We start from the raw sequence: 27,642 nt of genomic DNA on the forward strand, positions 1-27,642 counted from the left end.
TTGCATGTGATTCTTCAGCCATATGGGAAACCAGAAATAGAACGTGTGGCCATTGGCCAATGAGCCTTTGACCTGTGTGAGGTGGTGTAGTATGCTGGTGATTAGGGAAGGGCCAAGTCCTGAGGTTCAAACAGAGACAGACTGGCTTCATGTTGGACCTGTGGAACCACTGTGGCTGGCCAACCTGTCACTGATACCTGTTAGTCTGTTGCCCGGCACTCCTCAGTCTGAACCCCGACCACCCCTCTCATTTGAACTAGTCAACATTGACTTTATTTTGGGATATTCCCTCTAGATGGATCTATGTAAATAGACTGCAATTCAATTAGACTATCATGTTAACTGTGTTAATAAGTGTATTTGTAGATCAAACACAGTACATCAATTAATCAAACTGTAATATCCTTTACATTTACACCACATAAACTGTCTACAAAACTGTTTATGTGCCAATTTGTAGCTTTGCATCTCCTCTGTATGTTCCTCCAGTTTTTCCTTATCCAGTATCTCTCCCTTCTCCAGCAGCAGAACTGTAGTATCAGAGGCAGCAATAGCAACTCTTCCCATGGTAGCCACTGTGTTGGGTAATTAGGCCTGTGGGCTGACTGGGGAGACAGTGTGTAAATCACAGTCATTCCTGACACATGTTCCATTCGTCACTGAATAGCCACAATACATCTTTCAAGGCACTGAGTGAGGGCAGGGAAGGTGCAGGCAGGGGCTTCTTGACATTTACACGGAGGCCTATGGTAACAGACACACAGACGTCTTCTTACTGACATTTGAAACACATTGTGAGTAATGTTATATGGTTGATTCCCTTGGTTTTGGGTTGCAATAAAACATATCATATTGCTAAGGTGCCACTGAGACAAAGTCACTTTTGGATTTGTGATGTTGGTTTCAGCACTTATACATGACAACCACAACAGATTGTGTGCAGTGGAAAAACATATGGACATCTGCAACCAGGAAGTGTGCTGTCTCATCTCCAACCACGGCCACCTGCTAGAGATGGCCCGCCTCCCAACGTACTGACAGCCCTCTCAGCTAGCATATTTAATTCCTTGGAAGTTGTGTGAACGTATGTTTTTGGTTTCACATTGGTTGTTGGAATGAAGCCATACGTTTCCTCTGCTCTCCTCTCCCAAGGCCATAGTCATATTCATAGAGTATGCAATGTCGGTCATTTAGTATGCATGGAAAGGGTACACCCTGATGGTCAGTGTAAAGCAATGCATTTCCTTCCCCATCCACATTACCTTCTATGCGTCCTCCACATGCTCCATGATCTATCTCACTCCTTTACAATAGGAAAAGTGAATGGGAACAGAAGTTTGAAGTTTTCTCTCCTGTCTTCTTATTTCAACAACAACAAAAATGAATCAAATCAAATGTATTTATATAGCCCTTCTTAGATCAGCTGATATCTCAAAGTGCTGTACAGAAACCCAGCCTAAAACCCCAAACAGCAAGCAATACAGGTGTAGAAGCATAGTGGCTCAGAAAAACTCCCTAGAAAGGCCAAAACCTAGGAAGAAACCTAGAGTGGAACCAGGCTATGAGGGGTGGCAAGTCCTCTTCTGGCTGTGCCGAGTGGAGATCGCCAAGATGTTCAAATGTTCACAAATGACCAGCATGGTCAATTAATAATGATCACAGTAGTTGACGAGGGTGCAGCAAGCCAGCACCTCAGGAGTAAATGTCAGTTGGCTTTTCATAGTCGATCATTGAGAGTATCTCTACCGCTCCTGCTGTCTCTAGAGAGTTGAAAACAGCAGGTCTGGGACAGGTAGCACGTCCGGATAACTTGAAAACCCTGATTTCTAGGGTAACATTAAGATGTCAGGCTTGACAATCAGTTCAGTGTCTCACTACCCAAACCAGACGTAACTTGTATGAAGTGGCCAAGAGACTTCATATGATCTCCTACTGCTATTTAGTGGACAAACTGGGAATCAGATAGGGCGTATATTTACATCAATGGATAGGTAGAGCCTTCAGCTGTCTCCTCATATGTATATCAGTCCTGTTTTGTATGTAAAACAAAAAATTATGTTGCATAAGCCCTGTGTTTTTAAAAGGGCTGAGTTCCTATAGGAATTATGCGCATGTTTAGAGCGACACCACTACGTAAAATGTCTGACTTTATAAAAATATTTTCTTTACAGTTTTGGAACAGTAATTGGTGACATATTTTGTCAAACCTAGACTTTCAAATGTCTTCATTTGACAATTGGGAATGTATATATTTTTAAATAACATTCTTAGAATGTTCTCTCAAAATGTTAGTTAGTAAGTAAGGTTTTTTTGTGGTTTTTATGGGAAGTTGTCTTAATGTTCTCGGAACAATTTGAGAACATGACTTTAAATAGAACCATGATTAAACCTGTAGGAAACGTTATGCTGAAGTACTGAAAGTCCCACAGAGGAACATTGTCTCTTAACGTTCTCTGAACTATTGGAGGACATTTGAAATGACATTTTTGAACATTTAGGAAACGTTTTGTTAAAGTCATGAAATACCAAGAAAACATGTTTTTTTTGTCAAGCTCCTTAAATGTGCTGAGAATGTTCCAAAGCCAAGCAACTATCCTGCACCATTCCCAGAATGTTGTGGAAAGGTTGTATCCAAAATAACCAGGACAACCACGCTCTCACCAAGCTCTTAGAAACATATGGTTCTCAGAACACTCTGTGCTAGCTGGGCTGTGTCTAATGGACACTAATCAGCACCATTAGTTACTAATGTTCTGCAGCTTGCCCCATTCTACAATGTAGAAATATAATCGTTCTAGGACTTTTATTTCTATGATCTACACATTCCTAATAACCCATAGTGACTGATCACTAAGCAGCTGAGTGACTGACCATAAGCAACACAAGATATATAAACATAAGCAACACAAACTATTGTCCTTACTGAGTCTCCACCAGGACCACATCTTCTTAAGAGGAGATTGTCTGAAGGGTTGCAACAAACCATTTCCCTTGAAGTAATTGTGTTGTTTTTTTTTGGCCGTGTACTCCCTGCTTGGGTAGCAATGTTCTAGGCACTTTGAATTACCATTGACAAGCAATATAATGCCTAATGTATGAAGTAAAGCTTTTGATAAAGCCAACTTCGGGAAATGATGCTGACTCGCAGCTCTGCTTTCCCCACCTTTTCACCTTAAATGTACTCTTAGATTAAAATATGTTTCCTATATTACAAACAGGTAGATAGTGGGAGGGATGAGAGAGAAAAAGCTAATCATTTATCTTTTAAGTAATTTATTTTGTTTCTTTGGCCGTGTACTCCCAGCTTGGGTAGCAGTGTTCTAAGCACTTTGAATTACCATTGAGAAGCAATATAATGAGACAGTACAGAGAGGGAGACAGTACATTATAGTCTTAGATATCTTATGGAATTATCCTCTTCTATGATCAGTCTTCATGAAACTGGGCTTTTTGACCATATCACCCCAATGCTACTGATGTAATCCAACCTTTTAACTCATATGGACTGTAAATATACACCTCTTTCCAAAGTCATATAGCTAGCTATCTCTGTTATACACTGAGTACACCAAACATCATTGACAACCTATCATTGAGTTGCACCGCCCCCCCCCCCCCCCCCCCCCCCTCCCCAATTTTGCCCTTGGAAGGGCCTCAGTTAGTCGGGGCATGGCCTCTACAAGGTGTCGAAAGAATTCCACAGGAATACTGGCCCATGTTGACTCCAATACTCCCACAGTTGTGTCAAGTTGGCTGGATGCCCATGGGAAACCGTTACAGTTTTTGACCCAAACCGGTGTGCCTGGCACCTACTACCATACCCGTTCAAAGGCACTTGAATATTTTGTCTTGTCCATTCACCCTCTGAATGGCACACATACACAGTCCATGTCTCAATTGTTTCAAGGCTTAAAAATCCTTCTTTAACCTGTCTCCTCCTCTTCATCTACACTGTTTGAAGTGGATTTAACAAGTGATCACAGCTTTCACCTGGATTCACCTGGTCAGTCTATGTCATGGAGCAGGTGTTTTATACGCTCAGTGTATATGGTGTGATACAGTATGCTTAGTCACTGTCACTGGTTTATTCACGCCTTCCTGTCATGCATACTGTACCCGTTTCGTTAAGGAACACCACAATTAGAACCTTGATCAACTGAGAGATCACTGCGGACACAGACACGCCACGTTACTTATGAGTCTCCTTCCCGTTTTAGCAAGGTTCGAGCCAAATCAGCCTCAGCGATGCGCCTCATCCCGACAGACTATGTACATCCAATGCACTCGGTCCTCCTCTGGAGCTCTTATGTAACCTGTCTGACATCACCCTGCTCAAGCTCTAACCCAAGTATGATAAGTTCCCGAGCCTGTTTCCGACAGTACCTATCTCAATGCAGCACAACGTCACAATATAACATGTCGCAAATCTCTGGGTTTATATGTAATCACCAGTTAAACAATGTGCACATGCAGTACGTAATGTTGTGTTACAGCAGGGTGCATATTCCATGAGTACACACTGTGTCTGAATAAGAAAGCACTATATTATGCATAAAGAGATAAGTACGAATGCCACAGTATGGCTGGGAATCTTGTCTTCTTTTTTTGTGGTTGCAAAGCCTCATCCTCCTACAGAAGCATCATAAGGAATGAAGAAACAGCCAAACACTCACTTGTTACTCTGGGCTTTCTTGCCCGCATACAGTACAGAACAGTACAGTACAGAGCAGAACAATACAGTCAAACCACATTCAGATCATAGGAGAGACAGATAGACAGAGAGGATTATTTTACCTGTAGTCCTCCTCAGATATCCAGAATGGCTATGGATCGATTATGCTGATAGCACTGCACCCCAGCGTCTCTGCAGCTACATGCAGTCTCATAGAGATCAAAGAAAGTCGCTACGCAGGTGAATTCTTTATCAGGAGCCGGCAGAGAACATAATTAGGGTTTAGTTCTCTGCTCCAGAGCTAGCTACAGTAAAGTGGTTGGAGCGTGTCTGTGAGTGTGTGTGTGTGTGTGAGAGAGAGAGAGAGAGGGAGAGAGAGAGAGAGAGAGAGAGAGAGAGAGAGAGAGAGAGAGTCTGTGTGCAGACAGGGTCTGTGTCTGTGCGCAGCAATGGAAAGAAAAGGGGAATCAGTATTCTGAAGGCACAGATGGAGAGAGAGAGAGACAGAGTGTGGAGGCACTAGGCAATGACGTGGCTGAAATAATCACAGGTTGCCGAAGCCTCCCAAACATCTGGGACTGAGAGAGAACCACTGTCTTCTTTTTTTCTCTCCTCGTTCCTCCTCTCCTCTTCCCTCCTCTTTCCTCCTCTCCTCTCCTCGCCTCGCCTCGACTTACTTGATGTAGCAGTCTCGCCCGTCTCTATTGGTGGCCATGTCCCATCCATTGGGGGGTCCATGAGCGGCGCTCCAGGTGCCAGAAGGAGGTGGCCAGCCTGATGACTTGGTCCTGTGGCTGGGGAGGAGGACAGGGGGAGGAGGTCAGGCACAACATACTTACAGTAATGGCAAAAGTCCTATAGGCTAAATCTTAAAACCCACCCTATTCCCCATGTAGTGCACTACTTTTTACACTAGGTGAGTCATCATGGCACAGTTTGAGGCATCCCAACTCATAACAAGAGGATGCCTAATTTGAACGCCACGAACAATGTTCCTTAACCAGTGTTCAGTCAATGAATGTAAATCACATGAATAATGTAATTGAGACACGTAGGCGTAATTGTCATGCCTCACTCTTGTGCTGTCAGAGGCATGAAATCGTTTTCATTCCGAGATGTCCCCAGATTCCTCAGAAAGCAGGGAACCCGGAGGAATTCTGTGATAAGGGCAGTGCCAGGAAGAGTTCAGAGTTTATAAGTGAGAGAACGGAAACCCATGTGTTACGTCCCTTTTCAGGAAATAATGGATAGTACTGAAAGAGCAAAGAAGAACCCATCTTTCCTATGAAATCTGTGCTGTAATTTGTCTTCCAGCTGGAAATGATCTAAATCAAATCGTCTAAAAGCGAAATCACCAAAGGCTCTAATCCTTACTTTGCCACAACACTTAAATCAAGTCATCGAACACATCCCTTCCTGTGTCTTCAATGTTCAAGTAACACTCAGAATAGGTCCATGATGAGCCTAAGAGCATGATGGATGCTCCCATACTTCTCTTTCTTTCTTTCTTTCTTTCTTTCTTTCTTTCTTTCTTTCTTTCTTTCTTTCTTTCTTTCTTTCTTTCTTTCTTTCTTTCTTTCTTTCTTTCTTTCTTTCTCTTTCTCTCCCCTCCCCCTTCCCTCCCCCTCTCTTACTAGCTTTTGGTCTCTTTATCGCTCTCTCTCTCTCTCTCTCTTTCCCTGTCTCTCTCTCTCTCTATGTGAGCAATGGGTGAAGATATGAAAGCTGTGGCAGTAAGTTATGTCACTTCAAAGGCTTGTCTGCTGTGTAACAGGCCTCTTCGCATTCATTATTCAAAGCCTCTCTTTCTTCCCCTCTTTATTTCTCCCCGGTTACCAACCAACTTAATGTCTATGTCTGTGTGTGTGTGGTGTGTGTGTGTGTGTGTGTGTGTGTGTCATATTACATAGCATGCTCTATGCATGAAAACACAACATGTAAAGCAGATTCAAAAGCCAGAGGAGAAACAATCGACAACCGAGCAGCTATATTATATAATTCTGCCATGAACGTGACCTGCATGACCTTGATAACAAGGCTTATGTTACTTTCATCCAGCAACAATTAAATAAAGCAACAGCCAATAGGTCTATGGTAGTTCTGAGATTACTTAACCTCGTTAAAAAAGCACTTAAGTGCTACTGGATGCATTGATTCTGCATGTGTTCATATTAAATCATAGGGGAGTCTGCTGGAAATAGCGTCTGTAGCCTACTCTGTAACCCATAGAACATCAGAGCAGTGGGATAGGCTGGGCTCCAAACGGGTGCAATCTGATTTCCTCCAATACAATAGTGTGTTTTGAGAGGTATTAGCGTTTCCACATGCTATGAATTTATGGGTGCCACAATGCATTAACAGAAAGCAGCAGGTTCCCCTGGCCTCATCACATTGATTGTGCCTGCATAATTTCATTATCTTTTTCCCCATTTGGGAAATGAGTTAGCATTGTATTGTCTCTTTCTTACAATTTCCTTTTTAAACATATTTTTACATCACCAAATACCATGTTGTATTTCTTTGGTAAACACTGTACATTATTTCACAGCAGTGGGGATTTTGTGGTATCCTACAATAAGGCATTGGTAATAAAGTTCAATGCCAAATTTGAACTCTCTAAATGGTGTACTGAATAGCATGACACCATCTCTGAAATGTGACTGTGGAGAGTTGAGCCTGTCCTCTCAATTGAGAGAAGTCCTTGAACTCTAATGACACCCATAATCTTCAATACTCCACATTCAGAACAGCAAGCAGGGCACCATGCAGCAATGGTGACTATGACAATTCTCCGGAAGTCTTTGCTATACAAATGGAGCATGGTTCTACTCACAGATTCCGAAGATGTGCCTTCAAAATCCCATTCTGAATCGACCAGAAGCTGTATAATATCCATTCTCTTTCTTTTCAGCCACACTCCCCTATCTTTCTCTCCCCTAATGGCACAGTCATTGGTATTTTGATCTTTGCTTTCTGTTATCTGTAGTCCCGGAATACATTATGCCATTGAGGCTGTGTGTTCTGGAGGAAGAATAATAGCCAGTAGAGGAGTTGAGGAAGTTCGCTGCAGTGGTGGACAGTGAAACTAAGCCTAGGTAGGCTTTAATAAATGATGACTACCCTATCTGGCATTAGTAGAGCACCAGGCCGGGCCCAGGTGGGTAATCCACGCTGCGCAATTCATTACCAGGTTAGGCAGGAGTCAGAGAAACCGGGCCTCTGGACGTTGTTCGTCTCTGATGCTCAAAAATGCTGTTAATAGATGGACAGGGAGTCCCTGTTCAATGTTGTGTTCTGAGAATAAGGGGTTCCTTGAGACTTCTCTTGGAATAAAGAACACCACAGAAAGTGGATAGACAAGAGGATACTGTGTATGTTTTGTTTTTAAGTATGGTACTGGATGTTTAATGAGGAACTATTCAATTCTAATCAATTATCAATCTGTTCTAAAATACCAACATTACCTTCTACAATGTTGTATACAACTGAAACAGAGCAACCCAAGTCCATAAACCACAGACAATAATAAGATCAACAACTTTAAATTACCTTCCTTAGAGTACAGGTAGGTAGGCGATCATTTTCCACCAGCAGTCAACCTTCTGGAAACATTACTGATGGTGAATAATAACCATTAGAAGTATTGCACTCCTGGGAGTCTCATAGCCTCGGTTGCCATGACAATGAAGGTCAGGCATAGTTCAGGCTCTACTTCATACTCCAAGTTTAAACACAAAGATCACAACCTCGCCCGCATTTATTAAAGGGACTTAATTTTACACCGGCTAAATGTCAACCTCTATATGTGTGGGGGAGGAGGAAGAAATATCTTTGCCTCAAAAGGTGTCGGATTTCTCTGCATAGTTTATTAAGTTGACACCAACATCAGCCCAACATTCGACCATAAGGACCCAATGGTCTTGAGCCTGTATGCAGTCAGGGGAGCTATCCCTTTTCAGTCAGTAATAAACATAGCATAACTAAACTAATCTCATCCTTTCTTTATCACTCCGCTCACTACCTCGCACGTTCTCTCTCCTCTCCCTCTCTTTCTTTCTCTCTCGTTGTCTTTATCAACCAGGTTCTGGCGAGAACATGTCATAGTATATTCTCCTGAAGACTTGGTGTTAATGAATGATCTTCCTTTGCTTGATAGGTGGCAGAGACTACACCAAGCACGGCCATTGGAACACAAGACACACTCCACTCTGCTTGAATAATTCACAGGGATCACCTCCATGAGTGAAACTAAAGCCGGACACTGGCATCGACATCCCTCTCAATACCCACATTGAGGGTTAAAGATGGAATCCACAGTAGGGGGGAAACAATGCCACTGTCCACCCCACGGCCATTGTTATTGTTTTTGTTTTGTCGACAAAGCAGAGGTGGGGAAGGCTGGGGGAGTGTTGCACATCACGGTAAAATGGGTGAAATTGCAGTACAAATGCTGCCGCTCCATCCCGCCCGCAACGATGTCTGAGGGAAAGTAACATTGTTCAGTGTTCGCAGTGACTTCTTTGTTGTTGTAATATCGCAAACGGACGTGGCGGTTTCACCATTGAGGATTCAAGTGGCTGTCGGCCATTATGGCTACAACAAGACACACATCATTATAAACAGGAAATAGGTATAACCCCTGATGTTTATTGTGCTTGTGGGGCAATACGCAGTTTTATTTTCCTTAAAGGGGCAATCTGCCGTTTAAACAATAACAATCCCCACCACTGTTTTGGTAAAAAGCTGAGTGATGGGGCTGGAGAAATGTAACTACTCTCAAATTCATAGACAGGGCTATGGATGATCAAAGTTATAGTTTTAACCATATTTTGAGGCTATACAGTGTTTGTTTACATTTACTTTCCTCACAAACATTGGAGATATATACGCTTATATTGTGGGTTCTGATGGGGTTCGACTGAGCTCATGAGTTATACTCTTAAAAAAATCATTGTGTACATATCATTATTTTACATTGGATGTCTAAAATTGGATGTGTTAAGTGCAGATTGACCCTTTAATCTACAGTAAACAGCCCTATAGGAGATTCCAATGTATTTGCCCCTCACTACTGTACTATTAACATTAAAATACCTTAGCTACATGCAGAACAAATTGTAAAAACAAGAATGTTTATCACCGTAATGTCATGACAGTATCTGCTGCTGTACAGTACAACAGAGTTTTCTTCAACATATCCACTGCATAAAATCCCCAAAGTGGGAGAATATTGCTAGTGTTTTCAGATGTGTTGGAAGTCATTTTCAGCTGTGCACACACCTGTTCCCTATGTTCCCTGGTAGAAAGCAGTGCACTAAATAGGGAGTAGGGTGACATTTGAGACGCATTCCAAAGCTCTCAGACAAGATGCCTCCTCCTGGGGTGGAGAGGCACCTGCTTTGGCATCTGACATTTTGGGGGAGTGTGAAAGTAATGTCTCCCCTCTGTTTGACCCAGCTAGGGAGTTCCTACCATATAATTAGGAATCAGAAACCAACTAAGGGTCCATTACTTCCACTCATACTATCAGAACCGGGGTTACAAAATAAAACTTGAGTTCTCTTTCAAATACTTGTTTCTCAAATTTTTGTTGGTGTTGTTACCCTCCATTTTTCCCCAATTTTGATCTTGTATCATCAGTGCAACTCCTCATCGGGCTCGGGAGGTGAAGGTCGAGTCATGCGTCCTCTGAAACATGACCTGCCAAACCACGCTTCTTAACAACCGCCTGCCAGCCAAACCAATGTGTCAGAGGAAACACTGTTCAACTGACGACCGAGGTCAACCTGCAGGTGCCTGGCCCACCACAAAGATTTGCTAGAGCACGATGAGTTGGATAAAGCCCCCCCGGCCAAACCCTCCCCTAACCCATACAACGCTGGGCCAATTGTGCGCCGCCCTATGGGACTCCTGATCATGGCCAGTTGTGATACAGCCCGGGATCGAACCCGGGTCTGTAATGACACCACTAGCACTGCGACGCATTGCCTTAGACTGCTGTGCCACTCGGGAGGCCCCTCAAATAACTGTTTCAATATCTTACAATGTGGATATGGCCAACTCCCATATCGCAGACATGCTCCGTTTACTGCTCTTCCCTCGTGGACTGCGCACCACCCTGTGAGTGATGCCTCTGTCACCACCACCTTCCTCATTGATACTACCGCTAGGGGAGTGCCAGAAACGAAGATCGAGGGGCTCGTCTAGTGACAGAGAGCCAAAAGACATTCTGAGGTTATTGTTCATCTTTCGATTGAGGTGACGTTGTGTACACATACATTGTGAGTCTCTCATTCTCAGTTGACCTAGCGGTACAACAACTGAGATGGTTGTGAGGTGGGTTACAAGGGAAGCCGTAACTCACACTGCATGCTCCTGTGTCAGGGAGAAAAGCAGGTAATCGTCTACGTAGGCAGAGGCTCTCAGCCCCCTGATTCTCAGGGATGCTAGAGCGCCTCCACACCCTTGCTGAACGTCCAGGGAGGTAGTGCTAACAAGGGGACAGCGAGGTATTCGTAGGCTGAGCCCTTAAAGGAAAAACTGAGAAACCTCTTGTGTGCTGGCAAAATACTTATGTGAAAATAAGCGTCCTGTAGGTCAAACCAGTCGACCCAGGGAATAGAGAGTACAGAACATGAACTTTCTCAGATAGCTGTTAAGGACCCGTAGGTCCAGAATGGGGCGTATCCCCTCCTTCTTTTGGGAACCAGGAAAAACCGGGAGTAGATGCTGTTAGGGCTCTCTTTCGCTGGTATTGCTCTGATTGCTCTGTTGCTCAATAGATAGGAGATTTCCTGCTCTGGTATTCAAGCTGAGTCACCACGGGATTCTAGCTATTGAAGCTAAAATCCCTTTGAAAACAGGTGGCTTCATAGCAAAGAAGGCTGCTGAGGGATCACAGCTCATAATAATGGCTGGAACGGAGCAAATGGAATGGCATCAAACACCTAGTAATCACGTGTTTGATGTATTTGACACCATTCCACTGATTCTGCTCCAGTCATTACCACCAGCCCTTTCTCCCCAATTAAGGTGCTTCATAGCGAACTGCAGTCAGTACCCCTTTGTAACTGTGGACAAGACCCAGGGTTGGGCTGCGAATGCGGGCCAGTTCCCTGCTCTTGTGGCGAGTCACCCACAAGTTGGATGACACTCGCTCGCCAGTGGTCCTGGTGTGCCCCCTGGTGGCGTTATAGCGAGTTTCTGCTATTTCTGCTCTGTGGCCTTGACAAGACTCTTGAATGGGACAGAGACGCATATGATTTAAAGGGATAGTATCAAAACAATGGTGCTTGGTGGCGACCTGCCCCGGCTACTTGAACGAGAGCCGAGGGGAAAGCTGTAGCACGGAGGGGTAAACTGGGCACTTGGGGGTAGAGTGAGCCCCCTCCAGCTTCCATTTGAGCAGATACATCTGAATGAGCCACTGCACAAGGGTTAGGGTTTTAGATTGGGGGGGAAGTCTGTGCTCCACCCGAGTGGGGACAGGCCAGGACACAATGTGAACTGTTGGCTGCCCCTTCTGCTGCTCGGAAAGTACCACTAAGTCGGGTGCCCCTTCTTCCCCCAGGGAATCAATTGGGCGGAATTTAGATGCGGCTGCAGCAAAGGGTAGCTTTCCCCACTGCCAGCCTCTGTTAGGATACTCAAACTGTGGGTTCGCTGCCTGTTCGTCGCTGGGGGCTTTGCAGTGTGGAAATGTGTGTGTTGCCCTTTCCCTTCCGCGAAGGCTTGGCTCGTCAAGGGGTAGACTGGGTTGCTGCAGTACTGGCCCAAACAGTTCCCTCGGCTCAATAGGACCGTCAAGGAAATCTGCTTGTCCAAGAGGCTGGACAAGTTGAGCCACAGGGCTCTCTCCCCAACACAGCAAGGCTCGTGGAGCACCCACAGCCTTGAATGGCACCTCTGGAGGCCTGAGATTGAAATCTGTAATGATGCAGATCTCCTTCAATAGGTTCTGGATAGCTGTGTCGATGTCCAAGAGATTGCCTATCTCCAGTAACAAATGGGCCTGGTAAGCCAACTGTAGGGACATATTGTTCAACGCCCGTACTGAATGTGCCACAGACAAGTAGACCTTCTGGAAGATGGATGCGGAAAAGTGCTCTGTCTTCCCAGGGAGAGAAGTGCCAGTCGGTGACTAGGCACTGTGGTTGAGGTGGTTTGCCAGGGACAGCTTGCCGAACCCTAGCTCCTCCATGTCCATGATAGCAAAATATCTGGTTTGGACTATGCTGGACCAGATGCATTTGGCTTTTGGCCACGCAAGCTGGGACCGCTGGAAGGATGGGGATCTGAATAAATACCAATAAATACTAATACCGATACACAACACTATTGACAGAAGCTAAGGTCCTACGTTCAGCAGCATTAACCTCACGGTTCGCCTGAAAACAGTTAAGTAGGAAGACAGGGATCTAGTCATGCTGAGGAGAGCTTTTAGGAGCCGTAGTGATCTTCTGCAGGGAAAAGAGGTGAGAATGAGCGTAGGACAGATGAGTGGCACCTTATAAAACTCTGCCGAAGTTCTATCAACACATCGACTGTAGTACTCGCGCTGCTAAAACACTCAACCACTGCTACTCCAACTTCTGAGATGCCTACAAGGCCCTCTCTCTCCCTTCGGCAAATCTGATCTTCATTTTACCCCTCCCTTCCTAAAGGCAGAAACCCAAACTGGAAGTACCCATGCTAAGGACTATTCAACGCTGCTCTGACCAATCGGAATCCATGCTTCAAGATAGTTTTGATCGCTCGGACTGGGATACATTCCGGGTAGCCTCTGAGAATAGTATTGACGAATACACGAACATGGCGACTGAGTTTATCAGGAAGTGTATAGGAGATGTTGTACCCACTGTGACAATTAAAACCTACCCTAACCAGAAACTGTGGATAGATGGCCGCGTTAGCGTAAAACTATAGTACGAACCATCGCATTTAACCATGGCAAGGTGACTTCGAATATGACCGAATACAAACAGTGTATTTATTCCCTCCGTATGTCAATCAAACAGGCAACACGTCAGTATAGAGACAAAGTGGAGTCACAATTCAATGGCTCCGACACAAGACATATGTGGCAGGGTCTACAGACAATCACGGACCACAAAAGGAAAACCAACCAGACACCAATATCTTGCTTCCAGACAAGCTAAACACCTTCTTCGCCCGCTTTAAGGATAACAGTGCCACTGACGTGGCCCGCTAACAAGGACTGTGGGCTCTCCTTCTCTGTGGCTTACATGAGTAAAACATTTAAGCGTGTTAACCCTCGCTTGGCTACCTGCCCAGACGGAATCCCTAGCAGCGTCCTCAGAGCATGCACAGACCAGCTGGCTGGTGTGTTTACGGACATATTCAATCTCTCCATATCCCAGTCTGCTGTCCCCACATGCTTCAAAATATCCACTATTGTTCCTGTACCCAAGAAAGCAAAGGTAACTGAACTAAATGAACTATCATGAAGTGAGAGACAAGCCAAGCATCATCTATCTTACCTGACACCCTAGACCCACTTCAATTCGCTTACCTCCTCAATAAATCCATAGACAAACATTTTTTTAATAATTTATTTCACCTTTATTTAACCAGGTATGCATGCTGGTTCTTATTTACAACTGCGACCTGACCAAGATAAAGCACAGCAGTTCGACACATACAACAATACAGAGTTACACATGGAATAAACAAACATACAGTCAATAATACAGTAAAGAAAATACAAATCTATATACAGTGACTACAAATGAGGTAAGATAAGTGAGGTAAGGCAATAAATAGGCCATGGTGGCAAAGTAATTACAATATAGCAATTAGACACTGGAATGGTAGATGTGCAGAAGATTCATGTGCAAGTAGAGATACTGGGTTGCAAAGTAGCTAGATAAATAAATAAATACATTATGGGGATGAGGTAGTTGGATGGGCTGGTTACAGATAGGCTATGTACAGGTGCAGTGATTTGTGAGCTGTTCTGACAGCTGGTGCTTAAAGCTTGTGAGGGAGATATGGATCTCCAACTTCAGTGATTTTTGCAATTTGTTCCAGTCATTAGCAGCAGAGAACTGGAAGCAAAGGCAGCCAAAGGAGGAATTGGCTTTGTGGGTGACCAGTGAGATATACCTGCTGGAGAGTGTGCTATGGGTGGGTGCTGCTAAGGTGACAAGTGACTGAGATAAGGCGGGGCTTTACCTAGCAGAGGCTTGTAGATGACCTGGAGCCAGTGGGTTTGGCGACGAGTATGAAGTGATGGCCTGCCAACGAGAGCGTACAGGTTGCAGTGGTGGGTAGTATATGGGGCTTTGGTGATAAAACGGATGGCACTGTGATAGACTGCATCCAGTTTGTTGAGTAGAGTATTGGAGGCTATTTTAGAGATGACATCGCCGAAGTCAAGGATTGGTAGGATGGTCAGTTTTACAAGGGTATGTTCGGCAGCATGAGTGAAGGACTCCTTTTTGCGAAATAGGAAGCCGATTCTAGATTTAATTTTAGATTGAAGATGCTTAATGTGAGTCTGGAAGGAGAGTTTACAGTCTAGCCAGACACCTTTGTACTTGTAGTTGTCCACATATTCTAAGTCAGAACCGTCCAGAGTAGAGATGCTGGACGGGCTGGCAGGTGCGGGCAGCGATCGGTTGAAGAGCATGCATTTAGTTTTACTTGCATTTAAGAGCAGTTGGAGGCCACGGAAGGAGAGTTGTAATGGCATTGTAGCTCGTCTGGAGGTTATTTAACACAGTGTCCAAAGAAGGGCCAGAAGTATACAGAATGGTGTCATCTGCGTTGAGGTGGATCAGGGAATCACCAGTAGCGAGAGCGACATCATTAATATATGCAGAGAAGAGAGTCGGCCTGAGAATTGAACCCTGTGGCACCCCCAAGGAGACTGCAAGATGTCCAGGCAACAGGCCCTCCAATTTGACACACTGAACTCCATGTGAGAAGTAGTTGGTGAACCAGGCAAGGCAGTCATTTGAGAAACCAAGGCTGTTGAGTCCGCCGATAAGAATGTGGTGATTGACAGAGTCGAAAGCCTTGGCCAGGTCGATGAATACTGCTGCAAAGTAATGTCTCTTATCGATGAAGGTTATGATGTCATTTAGGACCTGGTGCACCCATGACCAGCTCTGAAACCAGATTACATAGCGGAGAAGGTACGGTGGGATTCAAAATGGTCTGAAATCTGTTTGTTAACCTTGCTTTTGAAGACCTTAGAGAAGCAGGGAAGGATAGATATAGGTCTGTAGCAAATTGGGTCTAGGGTGTCTCCCCCTTTGAACAGGGGGATGACTGCGGCAGCTTTCCAATCTTTGGGAATCTCAGACGATACGAAAGAGAGGTTGAACAGGCTTGTAATAGGGGTTGCAACAATTTCTGCAAATAATTTTAAAAAGAGAGGGCCCAGATTTTCTAGCCCGGCTGATTTGGAGGGGTCCAGGTTTTGCAGTTCTTTAAAAACATCAGCGATCTGGATTTGGGTGAAGGAAAAGTGGGGAGGCTTGGGCGAGTTGCTGTGGTGATTGCAGGGCTGTTGACCGGGGTAGGGGTAGCCAGGTGGAAAGCATGGCCAGCCGTAGAAAAATACTTATTGAAATTCTCAATTATAGTGGATTTATCAGTGGTGACAGTGTTTCCTAGCCTCAGTGCAGTGGGCAGCACTGAGGGAGGAGTTGCTCTTATTCTCCATGGAGTTTACAGTGTCCCAGAACATTTGTGAGTTTGTGCTACAGGATGCAAATTTCTGCATGAAAAAGCTAGCCTTAGCTTTCCTAACTGCCTGTGTATATTTGTTCCTAACTTCCCTGAAATGTTGCATATTGATGCTATTCGATGCTAATGCAGAATGCCACAGGATGTTTTTGTGCTGGTCAAGGGCAGTCAGGTCTGGAGAGAACCAAGGGCTATGTCTGTTTCTGGTTCTAGATTTTTTGAAAGGAAGGCACTTTTAAAGAATGACCAGGCATCCTCTACTGGCGGGATGAGGTCAATATCCTTCCACGATACCCGGGCCAGGTCAGTTAGGAAGGCCTGCTTGCTGAAGTGTTTTAGGGAGCGTTTGACAGTGATGAGGGGTGGTCGTTTGACCGCAGACCCATTACGGATACAGGCAATGAGGCAGTGATGGCTGAGATCTTGGTTGAAAACAGCAGAGGTATATTTGGAGGGCAAGTTGGTTATAATGATATCTATGAGGGTGCCCGTGTTTACGGATTTGGGGTTGTACCTGGTGGGTTCATTGATAATTTGTGAGAGATTGAGGGCATCAAGCTTAAATTGTAGGATGGCCGGGGTGTTAACAATGTCCCGGTTTAGGTCACCTAGCAGCACGAGCTTTGAAGATAGATGGGGGCAATCAGTTCACATATGGTGTCCAGGGCACAGCTGTGGGCAGAGGGTGGTCTATAGCAAGCGGCAACTGTGAAAGACTTGTTTCTGGAAAGGGGGATTTTTAAAAGTAGAAGCTCGAATTGTTTGGGTACAGACCTGGATAGTAAGACAGAACTCTGCAGGCTATCTCTGCAGTAGATTGCAACACCGCCCCCTTTGGCAGTTCTCTCTTGTCGGAAAATGTTATAGTTAGGGATGGACAATTCAGGGTTTTTGGTGTTCTTTCTGAGCCAGGATTCAGACACGGCTAGGACATCCGGATTGGCAGAGTGTGCTAGGGCAGTGAGTAAAACAAACTTAGGGTGGAGGCTTCTATGTTAACATGAATGAAACCAAGGCTTTTACGGTTACAGAAGCCAACAAATGACAGAGCCTAGGGAATGGGAGTGGAGCTAGGCACTGCAGGGCCTGGATTAACCTCCACATCACCAGAAGAACAGAGGAGGAGTAGGATAAGGGTACAGATAAAGGCTAAAATAACTGGTCGTCTAGTACGTTCAGAACAGAGAGTAAAAGTAGCAGATTTTTGGGCACGGTAGAATAGATTCAAGGCTTAATGTACAAACAAAGGTATGGTAGAATGTGGATACAGTGAGGGTAAACCTGTGCATAGAGTCTCGATGAAAGAGATATTGTCCCTAAAAATATCATTTAAACCAGGTGATGTCACCGCATGTGTGTTAGGTGGAACTAAAGTGTTCAATAAGGCATATTGAGCAGGACTAGAGGCTCTACAGCGAAATGAGGCAATAAATAATAACCAAAACAGCAATGGACAAGGCATATTGGCGTTAGCGAGAGGCATGCGTAGCCGAGTGATCATAGGGGTCCAGTGAGTGGCTTCAGGCAGCTTGCAGGCCGGGGCTAGTGCCTTGGAGGGACGTCGCGAAGGAAGAAAGTCTGTTGTGGCCCCCTCATGCTGTTGCGTCAGCAGACGGATCAGCAGGGCTTTGTGTGGGAAACCAGGCCAATTGGCAGAATAGGTATAGTGGCCAAAGAATTTGTACGGTGGGCCTTTTAAGCTAACAGTCTGATGTGCTCTGGACAGCAAGCAGGCAGCGGAAAGCATGCTAGCGGATGGGAATTCAGGGGACGAAGTGACGGCGGAGCCAGTTGAGAATAAACACATCGGGTAAATCACATTGGTGGTCCAGTCATGATGAGTTGGCAGGGGTCCAAGCCAGTTGGAAAAATAGGTATTGTAGCCCAAGTAGTGGCTGATGGACCTCTTTGGCTAACCGGGAGATGGGCCTAGCATGGTTAGCTCCAGGCTAATTGGTTCTTGCTTCGGGACAGTGACGTTAGCCAGGAGTGGCCACTCGAATAGCTAGCTGCGATGATCCAGGTGGAGAAATAAAAGGTTCAGAGCTTGCAGTAGGAATTCGGAGTTATAGAGAAAAATAATTTTTGCTCTAGTTTAAGTCGCGCTGTGCAGACTGGCGAGAGTTGTCTGTGCTAGAAGTGGCTGATGACCGCTAGCAGTGGCTAGCTGACTACTAGTTAGTTAGCTGGCTAACTTCTGTTGGGGTTCCGGTTCAGGCGAAGGTTCAGCCGACGGATCAGAGGGGCAACGTATGGTGGGTATAGTGGCCAAAGAATTTGTCCGATGGTCCTCTTAAGCAAACAGTCCGATGTACTTTAGCCAGTTAGCTGGTAGCCAGTTAGCTGGTAGCTTTTGATGAGTTGATAAGTTCTTAAGTATAAAGATAGCAGATCCGTACCACATTGGGCAAGGCGAGTTGCAGGAGAGAATATTCAGTCCGTACATAGAAAGTGGTATTAAAATATTAAATATATATATGGGGGGAAAAAACAAGGAAAAACGATGTTAACAAGGGACAGGAAGGGACAAGACAAAAACATACGTCTGACTGCTACGCCATCTTGAATCACAAGAGTGACGATGCAATCGCCGTCGCACTGCACACTGCCATATCCATTCTGGACAAGAGGAATACCTACAGTTGAAGTCAGAAGTTTACATACACCTTAGCCAAATACATTTAAACTCAGTTTTTCACAATTCCTGACATTTAATCCTTGTTAAAATTCCCTGTCTTGGGTCAGTTAGGACCACCACTTTATTTTAAGAATGTGAAATGTCAGAATAATAGCAGAGAGAATCATTTATTTCAGCTTTTATTTTTTTCATCAAATTCCCAGTGGGTCAGAAGTTTACATACACTCAATTAGTATTTGGAAGCATTGCCTTTAAATTGTTTAACTTGGGTCAAACATTTTGGGTAGCTTTCCACAAGCTTCCCACAATAAGTTGGGTGAATTGACAGAGCTGGTGTAACCGAGTCAGGTTTTTTGGCCTCCTTGCTCGCACACGCTTTTTCGGTTCTGCCCACAAATTTTCTATAGGATTGATGTCAGGGCTCTGTGATGGCCACTCCAATACCTTAACTTTGTTGTCCTTAAGCCATTTTTCCACAACTTTGGAAGTATGCTTGGGGTCATTGTCCATTTGGAAGACCCATTTGCGACCAAGCTTTAACTTCCTGACTGATGTCTTGAGATGTTGCTTCAATATATCCACATAATTTTCCCTTCTAATGATGGCATCTATTTTGTGAAGTGCACCAATCCTTCCTGCAGCAAAGCACCCCCACAACATGATGCTGCCACCCCCGTGCTTCACGGTTGGGATGGTGCTCTTCGACTTGCAAGCCTCCCCCTTTTTCCTCCAAACATAACGATGGTTTTATGGCCAAACAGTTCTATTTTTGTTTTATCAAACCAGAGGACATTTCTACAAAAAGTACAATCTTTGTCCCCATATGCAGTTGCAAACTGTAGTCTGTCTTTTTTTATGGCGGTTTTGGAGCAATGGCTTCTACCTTGCTGAGCGGCCTTTCATGTTATGTGAATATAGGACTCGTTTTACTGTGGATAGAGATACTTTTGTATCTTCACATGGTCCTTTGCTATTGTTCTGGGAATTATTTGCACTTTTCGCACCAAAGTATGTTCATCTCTAGGAGACAGAACCCGTCTCATTCCTGAGCGGTTAGATGGCTGTGTGGTCCCATGGTGTTTACACTTGCGTACTATTGTTTGTACAGATGAACGTGGTACCTTCAGGCGTTTGGAAATTGCTCCCAGGGATGAACCAGACTTGTGGAGGTCTACAATCTTTTTGTGAGGTCTTGGCTGATTTTCCCATGATGTCAAGCAAAGAGGCACTGAGTTTGAAGGTAGGCCTTGAAATACATCCACAGGTACACATCCAATTGACTCCAATTATGTCAATTAGCCTATCATAAGCCTATCTAAAGTCATCACATAATTTTCTGGAATTTTCCAAGCTGTTTCAAGGCACAGTCAACTTAGTGTATGTAAACTTCTGACCCTCTGGAAGTGAAATAATCTGTCTGTAAACAATTGTTGGAAAAATTACTGTGTCATGCACAAAGTAGATGTCCTAACCGACTTGCCAAAACTATAGTTTTGGTTGAAAAACGAGTTGTAATGACTCCAACCTAAGTGTATGTAAACTTCCGACTTCAACTGTATGTAAGAATGCTGTTCATTGACTACAGCTCAGCATTCAACACCATAGTACCCTCCAAGCTCATCATTAAGCTCTTGGCCGTGCCCTGTGCAACTGGGTCCTGGACTTCCTATTGGCGCTGCCCACAGATGGTGAAGGTAGGATTAAACATCTCCACTTCACTGATCCTTATAAGTGGGGACCCACAAGGATGCGTGCTCAGCCCCCACCTGTACTCCCTGTTCATCATGACTGTTCACCCATCATCACATTCGCAGATGACACAGCAGTAGTAGGCCTGATTACCAACAATGACAAGACAGCCTACAGGGAGGAGGTGAGGGGCCTGGGAATGTGGTGCCAGGGAAATAACCTCTCACCCAATGTCAACAAAACAAATGAGCTGATTATGGACTTCAGGAAACAGCAGAGGGAGAACCCCCCCCCCCCATCCACATAGATGGTACCGCAGTGGAAAACGTGGAAAGCTTCAAGTTCCTCTGCGTACACATCACTGACAAACTGAAATGGTCCACCTACACAGACAGTGTGGTGAAAAAGGCGCAACAGCACCTCTTCAACCTCAGGAGGCTGAAGAAATTTGGCTTGCCACCTAAAACCCTCAAAACTTTTACAGATCCTGTCCGGCTGTATCAATGCGGTCTGCCCCATAACCGGGGGCAAACTACCTGCCCTCCAGGACACCTATAGCACACGATGTCACAGGAAGGCCAAAAATATCATCAAGGACAATAACCACCTGAGCCACTGCCTGTTCACCCCGCTATCATCCAGAAGGCAAGGTCAGTACAGGTGCATCAAAGCTGGGGCCGAGAGACTGAAAAACAGCTTCTATCTTAAGGCCATCAGACTGTTAAATAGCCATCACTAGCACATTAGAGGCTGCTGCCCTATATACATAGACTTGAAATCACTGGCCACTTTAATAATTAAACACTGGTCACTTTAAAAGTGTTTACATATTTTGCATTACTCATCTAATGTATATACTGTATTCTATCCTATTCTACTGTATCTTAGTCTATGCCGCTCTGACATTGCTCACCCAAATATTTATATAATATTTATATAATTCCATTCCCTTACTTTAGATTTGTGTGTATTGGTGTGAAATTGTTAGATAGTACTGCACTGTTAGAGCTACAAACACAAGCATTTCGCTACACCAGCAATAACATCTGCTAAACACGTGTATGTGACAAATACAATTTAATTTGATTTTGAAAGAGAACCTATGAAAACATTGCATCATTTCAAGCCTAAAGAATGAATGCTACGCTTGAATACTTGTCTTGCAGCAGAAATGTAGAACTACTGTCATGGTGAGCCATTGAGCAGGTCCATGTTGTGTAGCATCTCTCACTGTTTATTTGGCATATGTAAAGGTAAAAAAAAAATGGTGTAAACCACCTACATCACACGTGCAAAATGATCAGCAGGAGGAGAGAATAATTAACAGAGTAAATGGAGCCAAATCCAGACCCCAGAGTGGTGTGAACACTTCACAGTTGTTGTCCATACAGTAAGGAAGGAGAGTATCGGTATCTAGCGCCGTGCATTGGATTCTGCTACTGGGCAAGACCCTCTATCCATATTTTACTATTATTTAAAAAGAGCTGAATATTACAATCCCTTATTTGTAAGTGCTGATATTGTTGTCATGGGAAACTACTACGTTATGGCAGGCAGGCAGTCTCTCTCTCTCTCTCTCTCTCTCTCTCTCTCTCTCTCTCTCTCTCTCTCTCTCTCTCTCTCTCTCGCTCTCTCTCTCTCTCTCTCTCTCTCTCTCTACCAGTTCTCTATAGGGGATTTTACATTGTAGCTAATCTCCTCTGTGTTGAGAAAAATTGACATCTGGGAATTAAACCACCCGCCAAGATCTTACTGAGTATTGTTGTTGTGAGTGTGGTTGAAATCCTGCTGTCTTTTTGTCTGAACACTGTCTACATGTTATTCAGGGAGAGCCAGAACATAATCAAATAGAGATGTTCTTCCTCATTTAGCCTGGGAGGAACTGTGTCTGTCTGCACCAGTTCCAGTGTGAATGTGTGTCCTATGTTATATAAACCATGGGCTGATCTGCTTCTACTTACACTACCGTTCAAAAGTTTGGGGTCACTTCAAAATGTCCTTGTTTTTGAAAGAAAAGCATTTTTTTTGGTCCATTAAGCATTAAAATAACATCAAATTGATCAGACTTCGGGATGCTGTGGAATATAGAAATGCTGTGGAATATAATTGGAAATCAGTTGTAGACAGACGCGCGTACACGCACGCGCACACACACACACACACACACACACACACACACACACACACACACACACACAGAAATGTATTATACTATTGCCCGGCACACACACGCCACTCAAACCACCATGGCAGTACTTTGCTGTACTTACAGAATAAACTGTATCAACGTATGTAACAGCATGTTATATACAAATCACAAGTTGTATGCTATAATAAAGAAAATATTGAAATACTCTACAAAGATACTATTTCGACACTGTGTATATTTCCATAGTTCACTTCCATAGTTCACACTCCTCCAAAAAACCCTTTCATACTGTACAGTTTAAACCCTGTCCAGACCCTTTCATTCTGTACAGTATAAACCCTCCCCAAACCCTTTCATACTGTACACTATAAACCCTTCCCAAACACTTTCATACGGTACAGTATAAACCCACCCCAGACCCTTTCATACTGTACAGTATAAACCCTCCCCAGACCCTTTGATACTGTACAGTATAAACCCTCCCCAGACCCTTTGATACTGTACAGTATAAACCCTCCCCAGACCCTTTCATACTGTACAGTATAAACTAGAGGTCGGCCGATTATGATTTTTCAACGCCGATACCAATACCGATTATTGGAGGACCAAAACAAGCCGATACGGATTAATTCTGACTATTTACATTTTTTATTTGTAATAATGACAATTACAAACAATACTGAATGAACACTTATTTTATAATACATCAATAAAATAAATTTAGCCTCAAATAAATAATGAAACATGTTCAATTTGGCTTAAATAATGCAAAAACAAAGTGTTGGAGAAGAAAGTAAAAGTGCAATATGTGCCATGTAAGAAAGCTAACGTTTCAGTTCCTTGCTCAGAACATGAGAACATATGAAAGTTGGTGGTTCCTTTTAACATGAGTCTTCAATATTCCCAGGTAAGAAGTTTTAGGTTGTAGTTATTATAGGAATTATAGGTGTCACGTTCTGAGGGCGTGAGTTGGGTGGGCAGTCTATGTTTTTTCTATGATTTGGTTATTTCTATGTTTCGGCCTAGTATGGTTCTCAATCAGAGGCAGGTGTCATTAGTTGTCTCTGATTGAGAATCATACTTAGGTAGCCTGGGTTTCACTGTGTGTTTGTGGGTGATTGTTCCTGTCTCTGTGTTTTGCACCAGATAGGACTGTTTAGGTTTTCACTTTTCTTGTTTTGTTTAATCTGTTCATGAATAGTTGTCTTTATTAAAAACATGAATAACCACCACGCTGCATTTTGGTCCCGAGAGGCAGCCCCAAAAATTTATTGGGGGGGTGGCACACAGGAAGTGTGGCGAAGCCAGGTAGGAGACCTGCGCCAACTTCCTGTGCTTGCCGGGGGGCGAGAGAGAACGGGGCAGGCACCGTGTTATGCTGTGGAGCGCACGGTGTCCCCAGTGCGGGTGCATAGCCCGGTGCGGTGCATACCAGCTCCATGTATCGGCCGGGCTAGAGTGAGCATTGAGCCAAGTGCCATGAAGCCGGCTCTACGCATCTGGTCCCCAGTGCGTCTCCTTGGGCCGGCTTACATGGCACCAGCCTTGCGCACGGTGTCCCCGGTTCGCCTGCATAGCCCAGTGCGGGCTATTCCACCTCGCCGCACTGGCAGGGCGACCGGTGCTCAAGAGCTCCAGTGCGCCTGCAAGGTCCGGTCTATCCGGTACCACCTCCACGCACCATCCCTCCGGTGGCAGCCCCCAGCACCAGGCTGTCTCTCCGTCTCATCCCTACAGGTGCTCCCTCCTCTCCAACGCAGCCGGAGTCTCCCGCCTGTTCGGCGCTGCCAGAGCTCCCGCCCCTCAGTCCAGAGGCGCAAGAGCCCCTCATTCCAGAGGCGCCAGAGCTCCTTAGTCCAGCGCTGCCAGAGCCTTCCTCTCCAGCGTTGCCGGAGCTTCCCGTCTGCCCAGCGCCATCTGAGCCACTCGTCTGCCCAGCGCCGCCTGAGCCGCCCGTCTGCCCAGCGCCGCCTGAGCCGCCCGTCTGCCCAGCGCCGCCTGAGTCGCCCGTCTGCCCAGCGCCGCCTGAGCCGCCCGTCTGCCCAGCGCCGCCTGAGCCGCCCGTCTGCCCAGCGCCGCCTGAGCCGCCCGTCTGCCCAGCGCCGCCTGAGCCGCCCGTCTGCCCAGCGCCGCCTGAGCCGCCCGTCTGCCCGTAGCCAGGGGCTGCCAGTGCCGCCAGTCAGCCAGGGGCCGCCAGTGCCGCCAGTCAGCCAGGGGCCGCCAGTGCCGCCTGTCAGCCAGGGGCCGCCAGTGCCGCCAGTCAGCCAGGGGCCGCCAGTGCCGCCAGTCAGCCAGGGGCCGCCAGTGCCGCCAGTCAGCCAGGGGCCGCCAGAGCCCCTCAGCCCAGAGGCGCCGCTGCACCTCTGTCCCGAGCAGCTGCACCTCTGTCCCGAGCTGCTCCTCTGTCCAGTGGGGTCATTGAGAGGGGTTGCCATGGTTACAGAGCCACGGAGGCGGACAATGAGGCGGACTAAGACAATAGTGAAGTGGGGTCCGCGTCCCGCGCCAGAGCCGCCACCGCGGACAGACGCCCACCCAGACCCTCCCCTATAGGTCAAGGTTTTGCATCCGGAGTCCGCACCTTTGGGGGGCGGGGGGTACTGTCACGTTCTGACCTTTATTTCCTTTGTTTTGTATTTATTTAGTATGGTCAGGGCGTGAGTTGGGTGGGCAGTCTATGTTTTTTCTATGATTTGGGTATTTCTATGTTTCGGCCTAGTATGGTTCTCAATCAGAGGCAGGTGTCATACTTAGGTAGCCTGGGTTTCACTGTGTGTTTGTGGGTGATTGTTCCTGTCTCTGTGTTTTGCACCAGATAGGACTGTTTAGGTTTTCACTTTTCTTGTTTTGTTTAATCTGTTCATGAAAAGTTGTCTTTATTAAAAACATGAATAACCACCACGCTGCATTTTGGTCCGCTTCTCCTTCACCACAGGAAAACCCTTACAATATGACTATTTCTCTCTATACGATTTGTATTTCATATATCTTTGACTATTGGTTGTTCTTATAGGCACTTTGGTATTGCCAGTGTAACAGTATAGCTTCCGTCCCTCTCCTTGCCCCTACCTGGGCTCGAACCAGGAACACATCGACAACAGCCACCCTCGAAGGAGCGTTACCCATGTAGAGCAAGGGGAACAACTACTCCAAGTCTCAGAGCGAGTGACGTTTGAAACGCTATTAGCGCGCACCCCGCTAACTAGCTAGCCATTTCACATCGGTTATACCAGCCTAATCTCGGGAGTTGATAGGCTTGAAGTCATAAACAGCGCAATGCTTTGCGAAGAGCTGCTGGCAAACGCAGGAAAGTGCTGTTTGAATGAATGCTTATGAGCCTGCTGCTGCCTACCATCGCTCAGTCAGACTGCTCTATCAAATCATAGACTTAATTATAACATGACACACAGAAATACGAGCCTTAGGTCCTTAATATGGTCGAATCTAGAAACTATAATCTCGAAAACAAAACGTTTATTCTTTCAATGAAACACGGAACCATTCCGTATTTTATCTAACGGGTGGCATCCATAAGTCTAAATATTCCTGTTACATTGCACAACCGTCAATGTTATGTCATAATTACGTTAAATTCTGGCAAATTAGTTTGCAATGAGCCAGGCGGCCCAAACTGTTGCATATACCCTGACTCTGCGTGCAATGAACGCAAGAGAAGTGACACAATTTCACCTGGTTAATATTGCCTGCTAACCAGGATTTCTTTTAGCTAAATATGCAGGTTTAAAAATATATACTTCTGTGTATTGATTTTAAGAAAGGCATTGATGTGTACGGTTAGGGACACGTTGGAGCAACGACAGTCCTTTTTCGTGAATGTGCAGCGCATCGATTATATGCCAGGCAGGACACGCTAGATAAACTAGTAATATCATCAACCATGTGTAGTTAACTAGTGATTATGATTGATTGATGGATTGTTTTTTATAAGATAAGTTGAATGCTAGCTAGCAACTTACCTTGGCTTCTTACTGCATTCGCGTAACAGGCAGGCTCCTCGTGGAGTGCAATGTAAGGCAGGTGGTCAGAGCGTTGGACATGTTAACCGTAAGGTTGCAAGATTGAATCCCCGAGCTGACAAGGTAAAAAATCTGTCATTCTGCCCCTGAACAAGGCAGTTAACACATCGTTCCTAGGCCATCATTGAAAATAAGAATGTGTTCTTAACTGACTTGCATAGTTAAATAAAGGTTTAAAAATATATATATTTTTTAAATCGGCCAAATCGGTGTCCAAAAACACCGATTTCCGATTGTTATGAAAACTTGAAATCGGCCCTAATTAATCGGCCATTCCGATTAATCGGTTGAACTCTAGTATAAACCCTGCCCAGACCCTTTCATACTGTACAGTATAAACCCTGCCCAGACCCTTTCATACTGTACAGTATAAACCCTGCCCAGACCCTTTCACACTGTACAGTATAAACCCTGTCCAGACCCTTTCGCCCCCCAATGCTCATGTTAAGTCTTAAACAAACCCAATTGCCCCTTGGCCACAGGGTTGCCTTTGAATTCTACTGTACATTATTGTAGTGCTGCATTCATGCACAAGCTTAAAAGCAAGAGAACAAAACATATGATTGTATTTTTCCAGTTCTCTTCCTCCTTTCTTCTCTTTCTCACCATTCTTTCTTTCTCTCTCTCTTTTCACAAGCCAGCTGGATCCTCTACCATGCCATCTCCGCCATACTTGTCCCCAAGAGGCCCCCATTTCTAAAACAGACCTCCTCCCTTGTACTCTAATGAATATTTAGGGTAA

At 45.1% G+C, this 27,642-nt stretch overlaps 1 protein-coding gene across 5 annotated transcripts in view; it reads right to left on the reverse strand.

Annotated features, from left to right (window-relative positions):
• Nucleotides 1-27,642, reverse strand: part of LOC110501397 (FERM and PDZ domain-containing protein 4) — a 63,952-nt gene that overhangs the window by 18,605 nt on the left and 17,705 nt on the right. For 4 of the 5 annotated variants that reach the window (XM_036958740.1, XM_036958741.1, XM_021578938.2 and 1 more), the window contains exon 2: nucleotides 5,350-5,466. In XM_036958740.1, coding sequence (XP_036814635.1) covers nucleotides 5,350-5,466 — 117 coding nt within the window. Of the gene's footprint in view, nucleotides 1-4,794; nucleotides 5,312-5,349; nucleotides 5,467-27,642 lie in introns of those variants that run through there. The other variant, XM_021578939.2, reaches the window with a different exon arrangement.

Source organism: Oncorhynchus mykiss, chromosome 22 (genome assembly GCF_013265735.2).
Source record: "Oncorhynchus mykiss isolate Arlee chromosome 22, USDA_OmykA_1.1, whole genome shotgun sequence".
NCBI classification, from domain to species: Eukaryota; Metazoa; Chordata; class Actinopteri; order Salmoniformes; family Salmonidae; genus Oncorhynchus; species Oncorhynchus mykiss.